The sequence below is a fragment of the Leuciscus leuciscus genome, assembly GCF_965113295.1.
Source record: "Leuciscus leuciscus genome assembly, chromosome: 22".
In the NCBI taxonomy this organism is placed as follows: domain Eukaryota; kingdom Metazoa; phylum Chordata; class Actinopteri; order Cypriniformes; family Leuciscidae; genus Leuciscus; species Leuciscus leuciscus.
Genome location: NC_138746.1, coordinates 87,107 through 106,919, shown reverse-complemented (window position 1 = coordinate 106,919; position 19,813 = coordinate 87,107). Strand labels below are relative to the sequence as shown.

Genomic DNA, 19,813 nt, shown 5'->3' with positions numbered 1-19,813 from the left:
GAGCAGGTGTTAGGGTTAGAGTGAGGGGTTAGAAATGAAAACTAGAATCATTCACCGGGAAAATCATAGATGGAGCTCTACTGCCATCTAGCATTCACACGCGAACTTTGCACTGATTCATGGATTTATAAAAGAGTTATTATTAAAGAGTGTGATTTTAATTATGTAGATTTAATTGATGGAATTTTTAATATGTAGTCACATGTTTTTTTATTAAAGGTTATTAGTCAACAATATTTATTTTTGAACTCATGATGATAGATAGATAGATAGATAGATAGATAGATAGATAGATAGATAGATAGATAGATAGATAGATAGATAGATAGATAGATAAAACCAACAGTGAGCTGTACTAATGGATGACTGTATTGTGTAGTGGTAGGCATGCAAATTCGGCCATTACCCAGTTCACAAAGGACCATTTGTAAGTGCAAATTGGTGTGACTAACTATAGCAAAAAAACAAACTAAACAAAAACATAATTTAAAGTTACAATAAAGAAAGGAAATAAGTATTACTTTACTTCTACCTGTGATTGTTTTTATTCTGTCCTGTTGCTCATATATATACACATTTATTTATTTATTTTTGTCTCTGGGGTAGGTGGGCATAACTTAGTGTTTGGGCCGGGGTCAATTGGTATGTGGGTTGTTTTTTTTTCTTTGGTGGGAGTTAGTGTTAGGGTTTATGTAAGTCCAATCGACAGGCCCGCCATTCCGCTGACCGCTTAAAATAGAAAAGATTATGGTAATAGGTAGAAAGCCTCAATTTTTTATTATTATTAATTAAAAAAAAAAGTTTTTAGGTCCTGAAATCCATCGTAGACACTGAAAGGTCAAAAATGTCAAGCTGTCTGCCAGACGGTGAAAATATAAAGGTGAGTACTTATAATATAATATAATGTTTATTTATTTATCATGTGGTTATGTATAATATCTTACAGTGTTTATTTATTTATTTCTGTGTCCAGGTTGTAACAGACAGGAAGAGGGATCTGATGTTGTAATGGTACAGCAAAATTGAGAGCGCATTGATTGGACGGCAGGAGACACACTAGGAAACCTGCACTTCAGACTGTACCATGAGGGCAATAGACTGGTTCCTCTTCTGCCAAAACTTAACATCAAGGTAGAGGTGAACTGGACCGCAACGTTACAACTGCCACATTTATGTGTCCCATCTCAAGCACAGAGAGAGCATCACTACAATGTGTCTTTCCACGACCAGCACACGGTCAACATGTCATTCTTAATTGTGCCTCGTCCAGATGAGCCTGACTGTTTGTGGGTCAACTATGAGAATAAAACAGACTGTCAAAATGCTGAAAGTGTGAGTACTTTAAGTGTGTCTGCAGATGACCTGTATAAATAATCTCTGGCCGTAAAAGAAAAAAAAAAGTTCCCAACTCAGTAATTGTAGTATAAAACATTTATTTGTAACATTTATATATATATATATATATATATATATTCAACGTCCTAGCAGCATTCATGAAAAGGATGATATCTTCTTTGAGTCTTTTCTGCAGATTACGGAGACGCTGCAAAGAAAAATATTTTTTTTTTCAGAATAATTACAATGTTTACATACTATACATAAAATATATATACTTGATACTACTACTAAAACAAAATACCTTGAATCTGTGGACTTGATTTCATGGCTGGATCCTGGTTCACCACTGTATCATTTCGAGTCAAGGATTTTAACAGCTCACTGAACTGCTTCCTGTGCTGTGGTGGAATGAGCACAGATAAACCTAGACCAAACCGATCAAGTTAAACCTCTTTTCCAACAGATACACAATTTGATAAATTCAATTAGCCTGGGAAAACGCAGACAAATTTCAGGCAAATTTAGTTTAACTCTGGAAGTTAGTCTGGCGAAGAGCCCATTCATGTTCATTTCCAATCTTTCCATATGGAGGCACCAATCACAAACGTTGAGGCGGACTTTACACAATGACAATCTTTTTATCCAATTGCGTCCAGAGACATTTAAACGACGTCCGTTGGTGAGGCCCCTTTGGAAATGAGCTGTCAATGAACCTTCCCCAGACCCTTCTCAGTCCTACAGTGGGGAGAACAAGTATTTGATACACTGCCGATTTTGCAGGTTTTCCCACTTAAAGCATGTAGAAGTCTGTCATTTTTACCATAGGTACTCCTCAAATGTTAGAGAAGGAATCTTAAACAAAAATGACATAAGTATTTGATCACCTACCAACCATTAAGAATTTTGGCTCACACAGACCTGTTAAGTTTTTCTTTAAGAAGCCCTCCTGTTCTCCACCCATTACCTGTATTAACTGCACCGGTTTGAACTCGCTACCTGTATAAAAGACACCTGTCCACACACTCAATCAAACAGACTCCAACCTCTCCACAATGGCCAAGACCAGAGAGCTGTGTAAGGACATCAGGGATAAAACTGTAGACCTGCACAAGGCTGGGATGGGCTACAGGACAATAGGCAAGCAGCTTGGTGAGAAGGAAACAACTGTTGGCACCATTATTAGACAATGGAAGAAGTTCAAGATGACGGTCAATCTCCCTCGGTCTGGGGCACCATGCAAGATCTCACCTCGTGGGGCATCAATGATCATGAGGAAGGTGAGGGATCAGCCCAGAACTACACGGCAGGACCTGGTCAATGACCTGAAGAAAGCTGGGACCACAGTCTCAAAGAAAACCATTAGTAACACACTACGCCGTCATGGATTAAAATCCTGCAGCGCACGCAAGGTCCCCCTGCTCAAGCCAGTGCATGTCCAGGCCCGTCTGAAGCTTGCCAATGACCATCTGGATGATCCAGAGGAGGAATGGGAGAAGGTCATGTGGTCTGATGAGACAAAAATAGAGCTTTTTGGTCTAAACTCCACTCGCCGTGTTTGGAGGAAGAAGGATGAGTACAACCCCAAGAACACCATCCCAACCGTGAAGCATGGAGGTGGAAACATCCTTCTTTGGGGATGCTTTTCTGCAAAGGGAACAGGACAACTGCACCGTATTGAGGGGAGGATGGATGAGGCCATGTATTGCGAGATCTTGGCCAACAACCTCCTTCCCTCAGTAAGAGCATTGAAGATGGGTCGTGGCTGGGTCTTCCAGCATGACAACGACCCGAAACACACAGCCAGGGCAACTGAGGAGTGGCTCCGTAAGAAGCATCTCAAGGTCCTGGAGTGGCCTAGCCAGTCTCCACACCTGAACCCAATAGAAAATCTTTGGAGGAGCTGAAGGCCTTATTGCCCAGCGACAGCTCCGAAGCCTGAAGGATCTGGAGAAGGTCTGTATGGAGGAGTGAGCCAGAATCCCTGCTGCAGTGTGTGCAAGCCTGGTCAAGAACTACAGGAAACGTATGATCTCTGTGATTGCAAACAAAGTTTTCTGTACCAAATACAGTAAGTTCTGCTGTATCACACACTTATGTCATGCAATAAAATGCAAATTAATTACTTAAAATCATACAATGTGATTTTCTGGATTTGTCACTTACAGTTGAAGAGTACCTATGATACGGCAGTGGCTCCATGAGTAAGACACCTAACCCCATCTGCTCCGGACGAGCTGGTTGGCGCCTTGCATGGCTGACACCGCCGTCGGTGCATGAATGTTAAAGCGTTATATAAATACAGTACATTTATTTACCATATGATAAAAATGACAGACTTCTACATGCTTTGTAAGTGGGAAAACCTGCAAAATCAGCAGTGTATCAAATACTTGTTCTCCCCACTGTAGGACTGAGAAGGGTCTGGTTTTAACCAGGGTAAAAGTAAATGGTTTTGATAAACAAAAGAAATTGACTAACGTTCTAGTAGAGTTATGTCCTCATCCCTCTCAGTCAATAGACTCACAACGGTCGACACCATCTGTTGGTAATTGTTTGACGTTTTATACGCCTGCAAGGCTAAAAACATCTGACAGGTTTTTTCAGCACCGATGGTCTGTTTTATGTCTGACAACAGAGAGGAGCACGACAGACCTTCTTTAATGGATGTTTGTGGATTCTGGTCTTCACTTCTTACATTCTCTGTAAATAATTCCACAAACTGAATCAGAAAAATGTTTGCATCAAGAGTGAGGAATAGGCATTTTTATTAAAAGCTAGTATAAATAAGCACCAATTTACCTCCAATGTTATCATCCCCTCCATCAAGTTTTACGGTTTCCAAGTGAGGATCACCTTGTTTCAGCTGCTCCTGGGGTGGACTTACAGGTGGAATCTCAGCTTTCGCTAGAAAAGTAACAAGAACAAAGGTTATTAACAATAATGGATAGGTGAAATAAGGCCCAAGTGTTTCCTGTAATGGCTATACTCTATTTACTAGTCGAATGTTACCTGTGTTCTGCCCAAGAGCCTCTTGCTCCTCCCTGGACAGTGAATGCTCTGGTTTATAGCCACAACCTTCACCTGTTAACTCCAAGCAACGCTCATCAAAATCTTTCTTATGGTGTGGTCTGATGAACTGATAAAGACCTTGATAAAAAGATAGTCTGTTAAGACTCAGAGGTAAAATTGCAAACTTAAAGTTGATTTCACCTATTGTTTCACCTTTAACACTTCAACAACCATAATGCACTAGGCATGTTGCCGGCTAAGGCCACTCCCACTATTCTGCTATGGTTACGCTTGACCAAAGTCAAATAGCACCTTGCTTTAGTAGGAAATACTTCTTAGAAAACTTTTAGTCATAATGGTGTCAACTTGTATTGTTCCCTCCCAGTTGTAAGAATTTAAAGAGTAAATGTTTAGCGGGAGTGAGTTACTTTCGGTTTCCAGTGAACGATCGAGAGCATTTTAGGCAGTGGCTAAAGGCTGCAAGAATCAAAGTACAGAGAGAACACATGGGAAAAAATATGGATATGATGAGATTCCGCACCTCTGAGCAATCCGTGTGTGTCCCGTATGAGCGGTTCAACCACATTCGCCAGAAAGTTACTCAGGTCATCGGTTGTCTTGTACAAGTGTAACGCCTCCATGATGATCCTGAAATTCTCATTACTCAGGCATCGTCTCAGCTCCATCATGAAAACATTGCCTGCTTTTTCAGTACAGGAATCCATTGTTTTCTGAAAAAGCAGAAGACAGAATACATCTTAGATAGATGTATAGATGGATGGATGGATGGATGGATAGATAAACATATTTACAGTACGTTCTGATTTTGTAAAAGAATGTGAATTTTTTATTTGAACATCTGTTAAAATAATCCAGTTTCTGTATAGTCATGTTATTGACAGCATATTTAGGTCTACATACACAAATGGAACTAAAAATCACACAGCTCACAAAACTTCAGTCAGGATGCCTTACCCGGTGTTGAACCACTTTAATTTTCCGTTTCCCACCCCTCGATTCACGACCCAGACGTTTGTCATGCTGGAGGGAAAGAGAAGACAAGCGACTCGCCTCCAGAAGGTCACAGACCAATGAGAGAAAAGAAAATTAGCCACATAGTTATGTTACAGCATGTGATAAATCTTACAGACTAGCACAATGAGCTAATCTTAAGAAAGTACAAAGATTTGAGTAACAGATAAAAAGGGATCAAAGGTGTCCCTGATCATGATTTATGGGGTAATGTTTTACATATCTCATATGTTATTCCAATTCCTCAGAGAAATGTGATGTCTTGTGCCTAGACAAGGGTTTCTCACAGTAAGCTATCATGAATTCAGAAGATCTGGAAAATGGGGCAAACTTCGCATGGAACTACTTTTTTTATACTTTTTTTGGACCATGGCGGTATACATCAACATCATTAGGAAAAGAAAAGAGCTGCTCTGACAATCTGCATTACATCTCATTAGATTTTAAACAGTAGAGAGAAAGTAACACTGGTTCGGAAAAAAGTGTTTGAAAGTGGACAAGCTCAAAAGTTTTAGACCTGTATTTAGCCTCATCCACTTGTGATCCGATCGACCAAAACGCACCAGCTGTAAACAGGGCCTAAGAAAATCTTTTGCAATGTAATTCTTGTCTTACCCTTTCTTCCCCAACCATGGTGTCTTCCCTTCCTTTGTTTTGTCTCTCATCTAGGACGTCCAGCAGGCTGACTGGTTTTTTTTTAATGTCCATCTCATATTGAATGAAAATTTGGGCATCCCCATCACTTCCAGACTGCTCTTCTGACTCTAAAACAACACAATTATTTTTGCTGACTTGTCAATTAGTTAAAAATGAATGCGTCAAAACAAATTATGAATGATCAAATCGGAGGGCTCTGTTTCCGTTAAATGATAGAATAAGCTCCAAGCATTATCTTATGTTAATGTTTCATTTGCTCAGCTGGGTTCAACAGTGTCCGAATGAGACCAAATTATAACTTATTGCTTAATTACTTGACTTTTATATTGATTAATGTATAAAAGTAATTAGGGAATCAATGGCAACATACATTTCCAAGACCTATTATGTCTTAATGAAAAACACATTCATCCAAGAAAAAAAGTTAAATAGAGGCGATCTCACCTATGTTTTTCCTTTTTAGGCTGGGGACGTGGGAGTCTACTGGTTTGGCCTTTCGAGATGTGTCACTGAGCCAGACACTCTTATGAGGACCGCCGGAGCCTCTGTTGAGCGGCCTGGTGTCTGCCTGTTTCTCACTGCTCTCTGCTTTTCCTTTCCTAACAGGAACTGGTCTCTGATAAACAAATCAACCAATAAATGTGCATGTCAGCTCCTATTAGTGTGAAAAGGGCCTTGCAGATTTTTAGGGTAGACGAACAAGAAATAAACATACTGTTTTCTGCGCCGTCCGAAAGAAATGAACCACATCACGGACCATGGTACCGAAGTTATCATAAATTTTAACATATGGCCTCACCCAAGAAGGAAGCTGATTACGGGCTTCGGTGCCACTGAACCTGGATTACAATTCCAGAAGATTAATATTGGAGTGCATGCTCTCCAGTCAAATTGGGAATTGCTGTTCTAGTAATTAGCGCTGACCTGTGATCACAGAGGAAGATGGCTCCGTAGTCTTCTCTGTGGCGGATCACTCTGCCAATGGCTTGATTCACAGCTCGATAGGCCTGCTGTCTGTACCACTCCTGCCCGGACAGATACTGAACAACAACACAGACCATAAGAACCTTTACATCATGATCTTAATCATCATTAAGATAATAAAAAAAAATAAAAAAAATAATACTAATAAGAATATTTATTTAATAAAATATTTGTAAAAACATTTGAAGATCATGGTATATTTTCTTTTGTTTTTTCAATGAATTATTAATACATAAAAATCACTATGTATTGGGGAGTTGTACCACAGATAATATCTATTAAAAGGTATTATCTGATAAGAGACTTCCTCTCTATTATAACATATTTGATAAAACAATTTCTTTTGAAAAAAGATTTTAGGATTTTGTGATATGGATTTTTTTTCTCTAAATTAATTTGCATTCACTGCACACACATTTTATTTGCAAACAAGGATAAAACAGAAACATAAAATGGTACATGGGTACAATATCTGCATTCCATTAAAAAACACAGTTGAGCATTTTGAAGAGCAGGTACCTTCACCCCACTAATGTTATTTTTGCACATCTCGTCCAGATACTGCATTTTAAGCACCACTCTGGGGTCCATCATCGGGGGGAAGGGAAGTCCAGTGACAACAACACCTCGACAGTACGTGTCAGCAAAATCCAACCCTTCGCTTGCCTTGGGGAAAGATGGAAAACAAGAAATGTGTTGATATTACTGGTGTCGGTTCATAAAAGTAATCTTATTGCATCAAATATTTATAGTCTCACCTTTCCTCTACATACAGCGAAGAAGCTTCCTCCGCTGGAGTTTGGGTCTTTCAGCTTGGCATAATAGCCATCAATCACCTGCAAGAGAATCCAATTTCAGAGCAGCACTGACTGAGAGCTTGTGCACATCAAGCTATGCTAGCATTTTGTTAGCATCTATATCAAATCATACTGAGTGGTTACCTCAGTAAAAGTGCCTTTACCCCTCGGTTCAACAAACATGGGCTTCACTTTCTCAATGCGACCTGCATGTCCACTAGCCTGAGAGAGTGAAGAGGATTGGTGCATAGTAAATGAAATGCTAAAGTTGGCAAAAGATGAACAAGGTACAGAAATTTTCAAAGAAACTTAAAAAAAATTTTTTTCATTAATTTAGCAATAAACCTAGCAAGAGTAAGAAACATGCTGTCTAACTTTTAAACAAATCATTCTTTTAGTTCTGTTCAAAAAATCATCAAGATTTTTTTTCTTCTCGGAATCAGTCTGAATCAAAATCACAACTCATCCCTTAAACTGATCATCTCCAATTTGAACTGGTCAGTCAGCGTCAGCAACATACTGTATATCTTTAACACGGTCAGACCGAACACACTTACCCTCCAGAACTCCAGAGTCTTATCCATCACCGGATATGAGGGGAAGAACACCAGCAGTCCATGAGGGACCAGCCGTGTCAGATTGACTGCAAACCCAATCATATGAATATCATCATGCTGATCATCAGATCATTCCTGATAAGAGTTTAAGATCAGCTGCTGTGCTAGTATAAAGATGTCTTACCAAGAGTGTTTCCCATAGACGACATGTTTTCAGGAAGAAACCTTCCAAAACAAAAGAGCAGTTTACAAGCCTCCTAATGGCTCACATTTAATCTTTCCCGAGTCATATAAACCGTGGCTCGCAAGACTGAGTGAGTAGGTTGTGGGGATGTGCAGTCAAATAAACAACAACAACAAATGTAATTTAGTTTTTCAGTTGCGAGACTTATTTTGAAAGACGTGCATAAAAGCTGATGACTCTTCTGTCAGTTTAAATAAAGCGTGTCTGAGAAAAACTTGTTGTCCTGCTTCAGTATCTGTTGTCAGGCTATGTCAGAGCCATTTTTCTGACTTGTTCTGAACCTCAGAAAAACTAACTTTCCTGTCCTGTCAGCCATTACACTGCACTCACAGGGTGCACTGCGGTGGCACACACTATATATCACTTGGTTATAAATAAAGCACAAAAAAAAAAAAAAAATGTAACGTCATAGTTATGTTGTCAATTAGTAAGCCACAAAATTACCCAAAAGTACCAGTAAATTCCGTAACTGGTACTTGTGTTAGCTGGGAAGGATTTGCATGCAGCTATGATGTTCATTCTATTAACCAGGAGCAGTTTCCATTTCATTAACAGTTTATGCTAGTATTGTTTATTTACTATGGTAACTGTTGTTTCTGTAACCCCAAAATGCCACTTTGTTTTTTACTTTGTGTCATTGTGTATATTGTTAAATGACTGTGGTGGCTCACACCATATTGTATTTAAGGGATGGTTCCCCCAAAAATGGACATTCTATCATTACTCACACTCATGTTGTTCTAAAGCCATAAGACTTTCGTTCATCTTCAGAACACAAATGAGATCTTTTTTGAGAGATTTATGTCCATCCATTGACAAGTCTAAACAACTTCCACTTTGACGCTTTAAAAAGTCCATAAAGATATCGTAAAGCTAATCCATACGAATTGAGTGGTTTAGTCCAAATTTTCTGAAGAGACTCAATAGCTTAATTTGATGAACAGATTGAATATTGGCTTTAATTCACATATAAACATTCATCACACATCAGATATGGTAAACAGAAGCTCGAGCATGTTCACTTGACGTGAGAACCAATGAGGTTCATTCTCATGTGTTAAGCAGCACGTCTGAGCTTCTACTAGAACCAATGAGGTTTGTTCTTGCACGTCAAGCAGGTTCAGTTGAGGTTCTGTTTATGTTCTGTTGATCAATGTTTATATGTGAATAAAAGACTAATTAAATCTGTCTCCTCAGAAAATTTGAACTTAAACACTTAATTCATATGGATTAGTTTTACAATCTCTTTATGAACGTTTTTCATTAAGATCATTTGTGTTCACTTCATTTGTGTTCCAAGAATGAACGAAAGCCTTCCAGGTTTGCAATGACATGAGGGTGAGTAATGACATAATTTAAAATGTGGGGTGAAATAACCCTTTAACAAAAACTATTTTAAACCTGCTATTAAACAGCCTTACCTTATAGGCTACTTTTTATTCATCAGTATTAGTCTTATCCTTAAAATTAATGTGCAGGTAAAGGAAAGTCTGATTGTATTTTTTTTATGTAAAATTCTTACAAAATTGGGGTCACGGGTTTAATGACCATGGGAGAATGTGGATCCCATGGCCAAAGCAGTAGAGAACCACTGATATAAACTTCTTCTATGGTACTTTTTGGACCTTGACAGCCTATGGTCAAATATATATTAAATTTCTCAGATCAAAATAATAGCACCTGGGTTTGAAATAGAAAGTGGGTGAATAATAAATGACAGTATAAAACAGAGGGTGTTGATGTGACTAAACAGTCCTTGATACACTACACTACTTGAAACACTCACCTCCTGTCAAAGGCCGTGCTCAACTTCACGCCGTCCGGACCTTTTTCAATGATACTGACGAAAATCTGATCAGGCTGGATGACATGAGGATTCTCCAAGGATACAGGGAAAGGACTGCAGAAAATCAGCAGAGAATTAGTATCCTACCAGCATCAACTCATAAACCTCGGCAGGGACAGCTAGAGGAGAAGAGCACGAACATTTTCATTTCACAGGTGAAGGATGAGAGCGGCGAGAGAGTTCCACTGGTCAGAATGATGCTGCGTACTCCCTGTCCGAGCAGCTCCTGCATGCTGAACCCCGGAGAAAAGCACCAGTAACTCAGCACATTCCCTATAAAATATACACACACCATTTCAATCTTTCCTAGCTTTGGCATACAATGTTGATGAGCAATATCACTTTTTTTCAGGATTTCACTGTGGAAGTGGTTTTCATGTGCACCAAGGTAAACAAAACATATAATAGTGAAGCAATAATACACATTTTGGCCTGGGTTTGCAGACAGGGCTCAGATTAAGCCATGATTAGGCCAAGACATTTAAGTGGCATTCATAAACGCGCCATAAAAAAAACTAAAAAAAAAACTAATTGGACAAGTCAAGTCAAGTATATTTGTATAGCGCTTTTCACAATACAGATTGTATCAAAACAGCTTCACAGTATTACATCTAAATAACACAACAAGGTTTGTTTCTAGTGGAAAAACGTCCACGTTTGGTAAGGCTGATCAATAGTATTATTGATTGCTTAAATTAAATATTTAATATATTATAATTAAATATAATTAAATATAATATGGTGTGCATTTTGAGACAAAACAACAGCACTCATAAGTTGCTTTCAGTTAAAACAGCTCAAACATGCATTATAGTCTGGGATTAGGCTTAAGCCTTGACTGTGAAACCAGGGGAATACATTTCAGATTCTCCATGACTGAAAAATGACATAAAAACACCCAGAATGTGTGCTCCAGTCAATAGCAATGAATAGCAAAACACATGAGGTGTAGCAAAGTGTTGAATAAGAGTCTCAAACCTTGTTTCTTTGTAGAAGAGGAAGCCCATAAATCAGTCTGCTGTTTCGTCGTGAAGTTGTTGGTGAATGGATGAATGTGGACCTGATCTCAGACACAAATTTGTAATTCAGAAGCAAGTGGGGCGGGGTGGATGAAAGACGAGTATTAAAGGAACTATCGTCTGACATACACTAGTTTAGGGTCAGTAAGAGTTTTTCATTTGAAAAAAGTCTTTTGTTCAACAAGGCTGCATTTATTTGATCAAAAAACACAGTAGAACAGCAAATTTCAATGTATTTATTTTAAACAGACATTAATCCAGTAATTATTCCTGTGATCAAAGCTGAATTTTCAGCATCATTACTCCAGTCTTCAGTGTCACATGATCCTTCTGAAATCATTCTAATATGATGATTTATAATCAATGTTTAAAACAGTTATTATAATAATATGTGGATGGAAATCCATTTTCAGGATTCTTTGATTTTGATTGCATTTATTTGAATAAAAAATATTTTGTAACATTATAAATGTCTTTACATCTTAAAATGTACCCTTTTAATTAATTTCCTTTTTATTATAAAATTTGCAACATCACATTATCACTTACTCCAACTAAAACCTGATGTCTGCAGATATTTAACAATGAAAACTCCATGAATGTGAAAATCAGTCGGAGCAAACCTTAAATTCCTTCATGCCGTTTCCCATCTGTGATGTCTTGCTGTCCTCTGTAGCTTTAGCCCCAAACACCAACTAATTCAGGACAAACACAATAAACATACGGAACATTGTCAGCTTATCTTTTTAACACGGTCTACACTTCTTACCTGGATAATATCTGCTACTTTCTGTAGTCCGCTGGTGTTCAGAAAGACACCAGGCCCTGCAAAAAAACAAAACAAAAAAAAAACATAAATGGGTCAATGTTGAACCGATAAACAGAAAGTGATATTATATTGGAGGATCAGTTGAGTAATACTCACTCCCTGCTAAATATCCTGTAATCTGCTCCATGGCTTCCACTATAGCCGTTTTATTCTCAAAGTTTACATTAGCCGTTTGAAAAAGGTCATATATGAAGCTTCAAAAGAGGAAGAGACAGAAAATGACCAGTTCAGTTTAGCTGTTGTGCATCTAAAATTGGTGATTTTATAGTCAATATAATCAAGGTCACTAATACTCATTGCCAGCACTAAACTGAATCAGATCGCAGGTTCAGTGAGGCTCCACTCACCTGGCAGGTTTGGTGATTCCTTGATTATTTGCTGGCATTTCAAAACCGTTAATGGAAGATCCCAGATCCATCAAAATTTCTGTAAGATTATTAAGTTCTCAGCAAAAATGATTTTCATTACTGAAAAAAGTATTCCAAATAACTACATAAATTCAATTTTGTAATCAAATATATACATTTCCATTTTTGAAGTGTAAGTTAACCTACGTTTTATTTTTGCAATTGTGGTGATATCCAGTTTTAATCCTGTGAAATAACAAAGGATAAAAATAATGGAGTTATTTATTGGATATATATATATATATATATATATATATATATATATATACACACACACACAAATATATAAACCACTTATTTATATAATGTTTAAAATATACATTTTAAATAGAAATATCGACGGGTTTTTTCCAAACTAACCAGAATTCAGTGATTCCACATTAAAATCTGTTTTGCTAATGTCTGAGGCATGTTCCTGAAGCAGACGATCCACGGCTTCAATGGCAGAAATCAGGTCGTGAGGGGAGAGGTCAAAAGAGGTGGACTCTTCACACATCTTCTCCTAAAAATGTACACAAACAGTAGATAGAATATAAAACAAACAAAAATATAGAACGGCTATGATATCTCAAACAACAATCAAAACACTTACAATATTATGAGCCTCGTCAAAAATAACCACAGCTCCTTTCAGCTCTATGTTGTGTGCTCTTCGACTCTGTGAAATTAACAGAAATCATAAATGTGAATAAAATAAAAAACTTTTATCCTCAAACTATACATATCAAATCAAAAATAATAATAATTAAAATATAAACTAAATGTACAATGTCATTAAAATGTCAGTAAATAAATTATTTAAATAAATAATTTCATTAAACAAGGACACATTAAGTTGATAAAAAGTGACAGTATTTCTTTTTAATGTTACATATTTTCTACTTCAAATTAATGCTGTTCTTTTGAACTTTCTATTTCATCAAATAAATGTATTACACTTTACACAAAAATATTAAGCAGCACAACTGTTTTCAACACTGACAATAATCATACATGTTTCTTGATCATCATATTAGAGTGATTTCAGAAGGATCATGTGACACTGAAGACTGGAGTAATGATGCTGAAAATTCAGCTTTGATCACAAGATTCATATTTTGAAATGTATTAAAATATTTCATTTAAAATGTCTCACCTTTGGGTCAAGCAGGTAGTTGTAAGGCATGAAGATGACATCAGCGTGTTGTTTGAGTGAGCGTGACAGGTAGTATGGACAAACTCTGTGGGAATAAACAGTCTGAGCAATGTCACTATTTACAAACACTCCAATTGGAATTAATTCAGATGCAGCACCAGCAGTTCGAAGAACACCACTATTTCTTTCAGTGCTTCAGTAAGGCAATGATAGTGTCTCACCTTTGCTTTTTGCATGTTTTCACAAGATCCTCCACATCCATGATAGTATTCATGATTTCTGTGCTTTTCTCTAAATAAAGACCCAAACCCAAAAACATAGTCAGCTATTTCTCGTAGAGTCGTACATTAACAACTAAAACCATTATAATTGAAAAAATTGTATCTAATACAATCACAAATCTCTATTGACAGGCCACCAATGTTAGTCTCATACCGTCAACATTGTTGTAGAAGACACAGGAGCGGGACGACACTTTTGCTCTGCACATGTGGACCTTGAAATAAGGCATAATGCCTTCATTAATTTGGTGTTGAGATACAGCCTCTGGTATTTTAACTGTCTGTCGTCACACATACTCACAGTGAGATACTGATCAGCATACCTTAATGTGGTTACTCTCTTGACGCATCACTTCCTGGTTTATGCAGAGCTGTTCTCTAGATCCCAAAACACAAATATTTGGCCTATAATAAAGAACAGTACCATCTGTTAATAATATTTGTAAATAAATTAATACTTTTAATCAGCAAAGATGAATTAAAATGCTCAAAAATGACAGTCAAGACATTTTTTTTTTCTTCATTTCAAATGAATGCTGTTCTTTTTTCTATTGATAAAATAATCCTGGAGAAAAAACATTTCAACAAATATTAACATTATGATAATAAAACGAAATGTTTCATGAGCACCAAATCAGCATATTTGTTTGTGGTCAATTGTTTTTACACACACACACAAAAAGGACACTTACAAACATAATAATCTATGAATGCATATAACATAATAATTATTTATAATAATCAGTTATAATTTTTATGATAACCAGACAGTTGACGGCACCCATTGACTTTCCTCTACTATGGAAGTCAATAGATGTCTTCAACTGTTTGGTTACCAACATTCTTCAAAATATCTTCATTTGTGTTCAGCAGAGGAAAGAAACTTGTACAGGTTTGGAACAACTTGAGGGTGAGTAAATAATTACAGAATTTTCATCTTTCTGTGAACTACCCCTTTAAACATGTGATGTTAACTCAGATAGCTGACCTGTAGGATGTGTTCTTGAGCTCATTTATGACCTGTGCTAGCTGGGAATGGGTCCTGGAAGCATATATGATCTTAGGGATGTCCGTGTCATAAGCTAAAGTAAAAAAAAAACAAAGACAAGACAAAACTCATGATAATGAAACTTGGTTCTTGAAATATAATTCCTATGGTTGTCCGTAATGTCAACTGTCACTATGATTTGGTTTATAATTTCGACAACAATGTAACTTTTGAAAACACAAGCAATGTTTATAAATGTTAATGAAAATAAATCATATCAATTTTGAATCAATAAATGAAGGACAGTACTTGGAGTGTCTTTGTTGGTGACTGCTGTTCCCCTCGATGACATTGGTCTGTCAGGGAACAGCTCCGCACCGCCCATTCTCTCGGCTATCTTGCGGTCAGAGATTGTGTCTTTGAAGTTCTCTCTCCAGCCCAGCGCTGAACACAGCAGACAGAGTGTTTTACCAGTACCAGTGGGACTTTCAAGAACACCATTGACTTTCTGGAAAAGAACAAGTGCATGTCATTCTTATTAATAGAAGAATAATAGAGCATGTGTGACCTTACAGGAAGACTTTCAAATATTTATTGCATTAGATTAAAGCACTACAGCCTTCATATTATACACTAATCAAAGGGTAAGTAAAACAAAATCTCATTCTACCTTTGATAGAATGTCATTCTGCCATTGCATTTTACCTCTGATGGAAAAAGTGATTTAACTTTTTGGAAACAACAAAAAGTGGCAGACTTTTGTCTTTTTTGGCTATAACCTTAGTAGTAAAAGTAGTTTTTTTAAATTTTGAGGGTGAATCTTTTAAAGTTTTTGAGCGTATTTATTTTAAATTAAATTAAATTCCAATGTATTTGTATAGTGCTTTTCACAATACATATCATTTCAAAGCAGCTTTGCAGAAAATGCATGCAATTCAGTTATCAGTTATGCATTTCAGAAATGTACATATACACATTTACAGTTACCTAATAATGTATTAATTTAAGGCAGAACATTTAACCGGTGTTGAGTATAAATAAATGTTGCTTGCAGTGCAGTGCATGCAGGGTTGCACACAGTGTGGTGACTGAGATTCTTACATTCTGCAGGCACTCGATTACTTTTCTCATGTAGTCCTCCTGACACGTGTATGGAGTGAAGGGAAAGTCCACAGTGACTCCTCTTAGCTTAATAAGAGGCATTATCAACCAAAAGACACTGATCGCTCACATGTAAAGAGCAGCACCAAAACACTCTTAAAGGTGCTCTAAGTGACGTCACTTCTTGTTTACGTTCGAAGTATTGTCAAAAAAAAACAGAGGCTAGCTAGACCCTCCCTCCTCCTCCTCCTCATCCGCTCACAAACCCCACCCCCAAATCCTTCTTGCTTCTGGAACAATTTGTTATTATGTTTCAAAGGGCCTGTTAGCCCAGTTAGTTGTTTCTTTGGGCCACAGACTGCGTCTTTTAACAGTGTGTTCCGGGGACAGGTAAGTTAGCTAGTGGATAGTGAGGAGATGTTTGCTGCATGTGACAATACATGTTTTAAAAAACGCTTAGAGCAACTTTAAGCAAAACAAAAATAAAAAAATAAATTTATACTTTAAAAAATATACTTTAATGAACTTTAAATTGTCATCAGAAACTAATTCTACTGAAACGAATGTAAACAAAATAATCTGGCCGTGGTCTGTGAGACGCGACATGAAAAGAAGAAAAGAGTCAAATAATGATACAAACTTTCACAAATAATGCGTAAAGCCTTTACATCTGAAAACATTACCTGTGACAAATATGGCGCTGTCCAACTGGATAGGCAGGTAAAACTTTCTGCGTCCGGGGAGGAAACAATTCAAAAGGTAAATAAAAATCTCCACCATTTCGAGCAGCACTGAAGTCGTTCGAACCGTATAGATGAACACTCTCCCCGCTGTATATTCCAGACGTTTTCGTTGAGTTTTCGCTGAGAAATGAGCCCAAATCCACCAGCCGCTATTAGAAATGTTGGCCGCCATTGACTCGCTCAAAGTAAATGAGTGCGGCCATGTTTGTTTATATTACAATGTCTCACGTGATTTGTCCGATTTACTGACAATCTTAAAAAAATAAGCAGCACAACTATTTTCGCTTAGATCAGAGTAAAAAAAAAATACATTTGACTATATATTCACATACAAAACATGTGTGAAAAAAACATTTTACTTTCTAATAATAGCAGTTTCTCACCCATTGGAAATCACTGTTTTATAATTTATGTATTTATATAGTGTTAAATGTCAAGTTCACAGGTCAGCACCAAAGGACAATTTTTAGTAGGCTAAAAAAAAGTGAAAAAGAGCACCAATGTACAAATATATGTTTATCTTTGTGTCAATATTCATACTTGAAACACACCAGATACCAAACCTTTGTGTACAGAATATCACACATAAAGTAATCTGTCTTTATTTCTTACAGTCTCTGTCTCCACGTGATGGAGATATCACGATATCCAGAGGAGGATAGACATGTAAGTTCTTACTTTTTAGCATGTTGCTCATTTATTTTTGTTCATTGTTTACAGCGAGTTCCTCTTCACTGGAGCGGTGAGATTTGGAGAGCCATGGCTGGTATGTGCTCCACTTTATAAAGACTTCATCAGACTGTACCGCTCTGCTCTGGACACAGGAACAAACCCTTGCCACATACACACTGACTGAGAGGCGCAGACACAACACAACACGCCTCTGATGAAGTTCAAGTTCATGGAAATATGTTCAGCTGTCCATTCATATCACCTTTCACCTCACAATCCAAAGAAATGAGAAATAATATTTGGGCTGTTTATGATATATTCATTGTATGTAGTTATTAGAGCCTCACACGTGTTTGTCTTTTCCAGGTGTTTGTAGCAGGTGACCCCTACAGGTAAGTGCACTGCAAGTATAATGGACAAGCCTGATGAACACCGTGATGTTAAGCCAGTGATCCAGGGTCTGCAGAAGTTGAACCAGGAGGCAGTGTCTATTGTCTGTGTCGTGTCTGTTCAGACATGGGTATTTTTAGTTCAATGATATATTGTCAATAAGAGAATGTATTGTTTGTGTTTAATAGTATTCTTGTAGTCTCTCATCCTCCTAGCATAGAGTCCAATGAGTGTAATGCTCCAGTTATTCTAAAAATGAGATGTACATCCCACATGTTCGTGGCAAAGAACGTTTCAAAATGTAACCTAATTATTTATATTGTCCTGGCTGAAGCCATTAGGGGGACAGATAACGGGGAGTCAGTCTCATACTTATTCAGTCGTGTCCTTTTGTAGTTCCCCTGTATGTTCCAGGTACAGGGTTAGGGTTAGGGTTAGGGTTAGGGTTAGGGTTAGGTTAGGGTTAGGTAGGGAGGTAAAAACGACTTTCACCCTCATTAGTAACCACCCTCATTTGCATAAAGGGCATCTGATTGGCCGAATCTTAACTGTCCATATATCTGCAACGGTGTGTTTTATCTGTACGAAACTTGGTTTATATAGTAATTGATGTATGGCTAGTCGACTGGTGGTGGTTTGGTGCGCCTCTAGCGCCACCAGGTGTGTAGACACGGTACTGCACTTTATTTTTTAGATTTGTTTTTTTTTAACAGGGGTCTATTTTATAAATTGCTGTTGTATCTAGGGTTATTTTATATAGGGGTGGTCTATCCTGGTATATTTTGGGTAGGGTCTGTGTAGGTCCCGCCAGTGGTCAGTGTTTTTTGGTTTTGTTTTCTGTTTTTTTGTGCAGGTGGTGGGTAGGTTTAGCTGGTTAGGTGAGGTAGCGTGCCAGGCCTTTGGCCTTTGACCCTGCATCCATGCAGACGCCCTGACGCAAACTGAACTTGAGTTTTCCCCCAGCTGTTCACCTGTCAATGCAAAATGGTTGCATTTGCCGTGCATATCAGCACGAGTGCTGAAACAGCACCAATGCTGACAGGTAAGTGTCTATTTCTATAGATAGATTGATGGATGGAGTGATGGATGGATGGATGGATGGATGGATGGATGGATGGATGGATGGATGGATGGATGGATGGATGGATGGATGGATAGATAGGTACATGAGTTGAAACAACTTTTTGTTAAAAAAAATGTTTTTGTTAAAAAAAATGTTTTTGTTTGAAAAAGTGAATGTTTTTTAGGCCTGTGTTACATTGATGGATGGAGTGATGGAGTGATGGATGGATGGATGGATGGATGGATAGATAGATGAATAGATGAATATATAGATACATGAGTTTAAACCACTTTTTGTTAAAAAAAATATGTTTTTGTTTGAAAAAGTGAATGTTTTTAGGCCTGTGTTATACATGGATGGATGGAGTGATGGATGGATGGATGGATGGATGGATAGATAGATAAATAGATAGATAGATGAATAGATGAATATATAGATACATGAGTTTAAACAACTTTTTGTTAAAAAAAAAAAAGTTTTTGTTTGAAAAAGTGAATGTTTTTAGGCCTGTGTTATACATGGATGGATGGAGTGATGGAGTGATGGAGTGATGGATGGATGGATGGATAGATAGATGGATAGATGGATAGATGGATAGATGGATAGATGGATAGATGAGTTTGATCGACTGTTTGTTCATATTTTTTTATTGTTTTGTGTTAAATATTGAAAGTAGTCTTTGGACTAATGGTTAGTTTGGGTTTAGGGTTAGTTTGAGGCT

At 37.4% G+C, this 19,813-nt stretch overlaps 1 protein-coding gene and 1 long non-coding RNA gene across 10 annotated transcripts; one reads left to right on the top strand and one right to left on the bottom strand.

The window, feature by feature from the left end:
* Positions 1-1,422: 1,422 nt before the first annotated feature.
* On the bottom strand, positions 1,423-17,572 carry LOC309486411 (regulator of telomere elongation helicase 1-like). 9 transcript variants are annotated; one of them, XM_082153710.1, is made up of 34 exons: positions 16,908-17,572; positions 16,225-16,311; positions 15,433-15,631; positions 15,124-15,217; positions 14,459-14,540; positions 14,290-14,350; positions 14,076-14,145; positions 13,855-13,939; positions 13,312-13,377; positions 13,080-13,221; positions 12,867-12,905; positions 12,660-12,738; positions 12,409-12,506; positions 12,253-12,308; positions 12,107-12,178; positions 11,443-11,524; positions 10,605-10,737; positions 10,405-10,518; positions 8,559-8,599; positions 8,375-8,460; positions 7,962-8,039; positions 7,779-7,856; positions 7,540-7,686; positions 6,961-7,076; positions 6,752-6,875; positions 6,481-6,652; positions 5,995-6,143; positions 5,323-5,418; positions 4,889-5,078; positions 4,348-4,485; positions 4,138-4,242; positions 3,817-4,038; positions 1,640-1,762; positions 1,423-1,543 (listed from the first exon to the last, which is right to left on the bottom strand). In XM_082153710.1, the coding sequence occupies exons 2-34, from the start codon at positions 16,252-16,254 to the stop codon at positions 1,533-1,535; spliced, it is 3,378 nt and encodes a 1,125-aa protein (XP_082009836.1). In that variant the 5' UTR covers positions 16,255-16,311; positions 16,908-17,572; the 3' UTR covers positions 1,423-1,532. The 9 variants fall into 9 exon arrangements, 7 of the variants coding, with proteins under 7 accessions (XP_082009836.1, XP_082009837.1, XP_082009838.1 ...); XM_082153711.1 differs by having other exon boundaries at positions 16,225-16,263; XR_014201533.1 differs by lacking the exon at positions 16,908-17,572 and having other exon boundaries at positions 1,525-1,543; positions 1,640-1,736; positions 3,817-3,877; positions 3,991-4,038; positions 16,225-16,472.
* On the top strand, positions 16,491-18,442 carry LOC309486413. Its single transcript, XR_014201535.1, has 3 exons — positions 16,491-16,614; positions 17,688-17,733; positions 18,006-18,442. It is a non-coding gene; the product is annotated as an uncharacterized lncRNA (long non-coding RNA).
* Positions 18,443-19,813: the final 1,371 nt, after the last annotated feature.

Coding starts and splice junctions, on each gene's coding strand:
- LOC309486411 (XM_082153707.1), bottom strand. CDS start 16,326: ATGCCTCTTATTAAGCTAAGAGGAGTCACTGTGGACTTTCCCTTCACT. Junction 12,906..13,079: donor TGTGGAATCACTGAATTCTG/GTTAGTTTGGAA, acceptor GTTATTTCACAG/GATTAAAACTGGATATCACC. Junction 6,144..6,480: donor CCTAAAAAGGAAAAACATAG/GTGAGATCGCCT, acceptor GTGTTGTTTTAG/AGTCAGAAGAGCAGTCTGGA.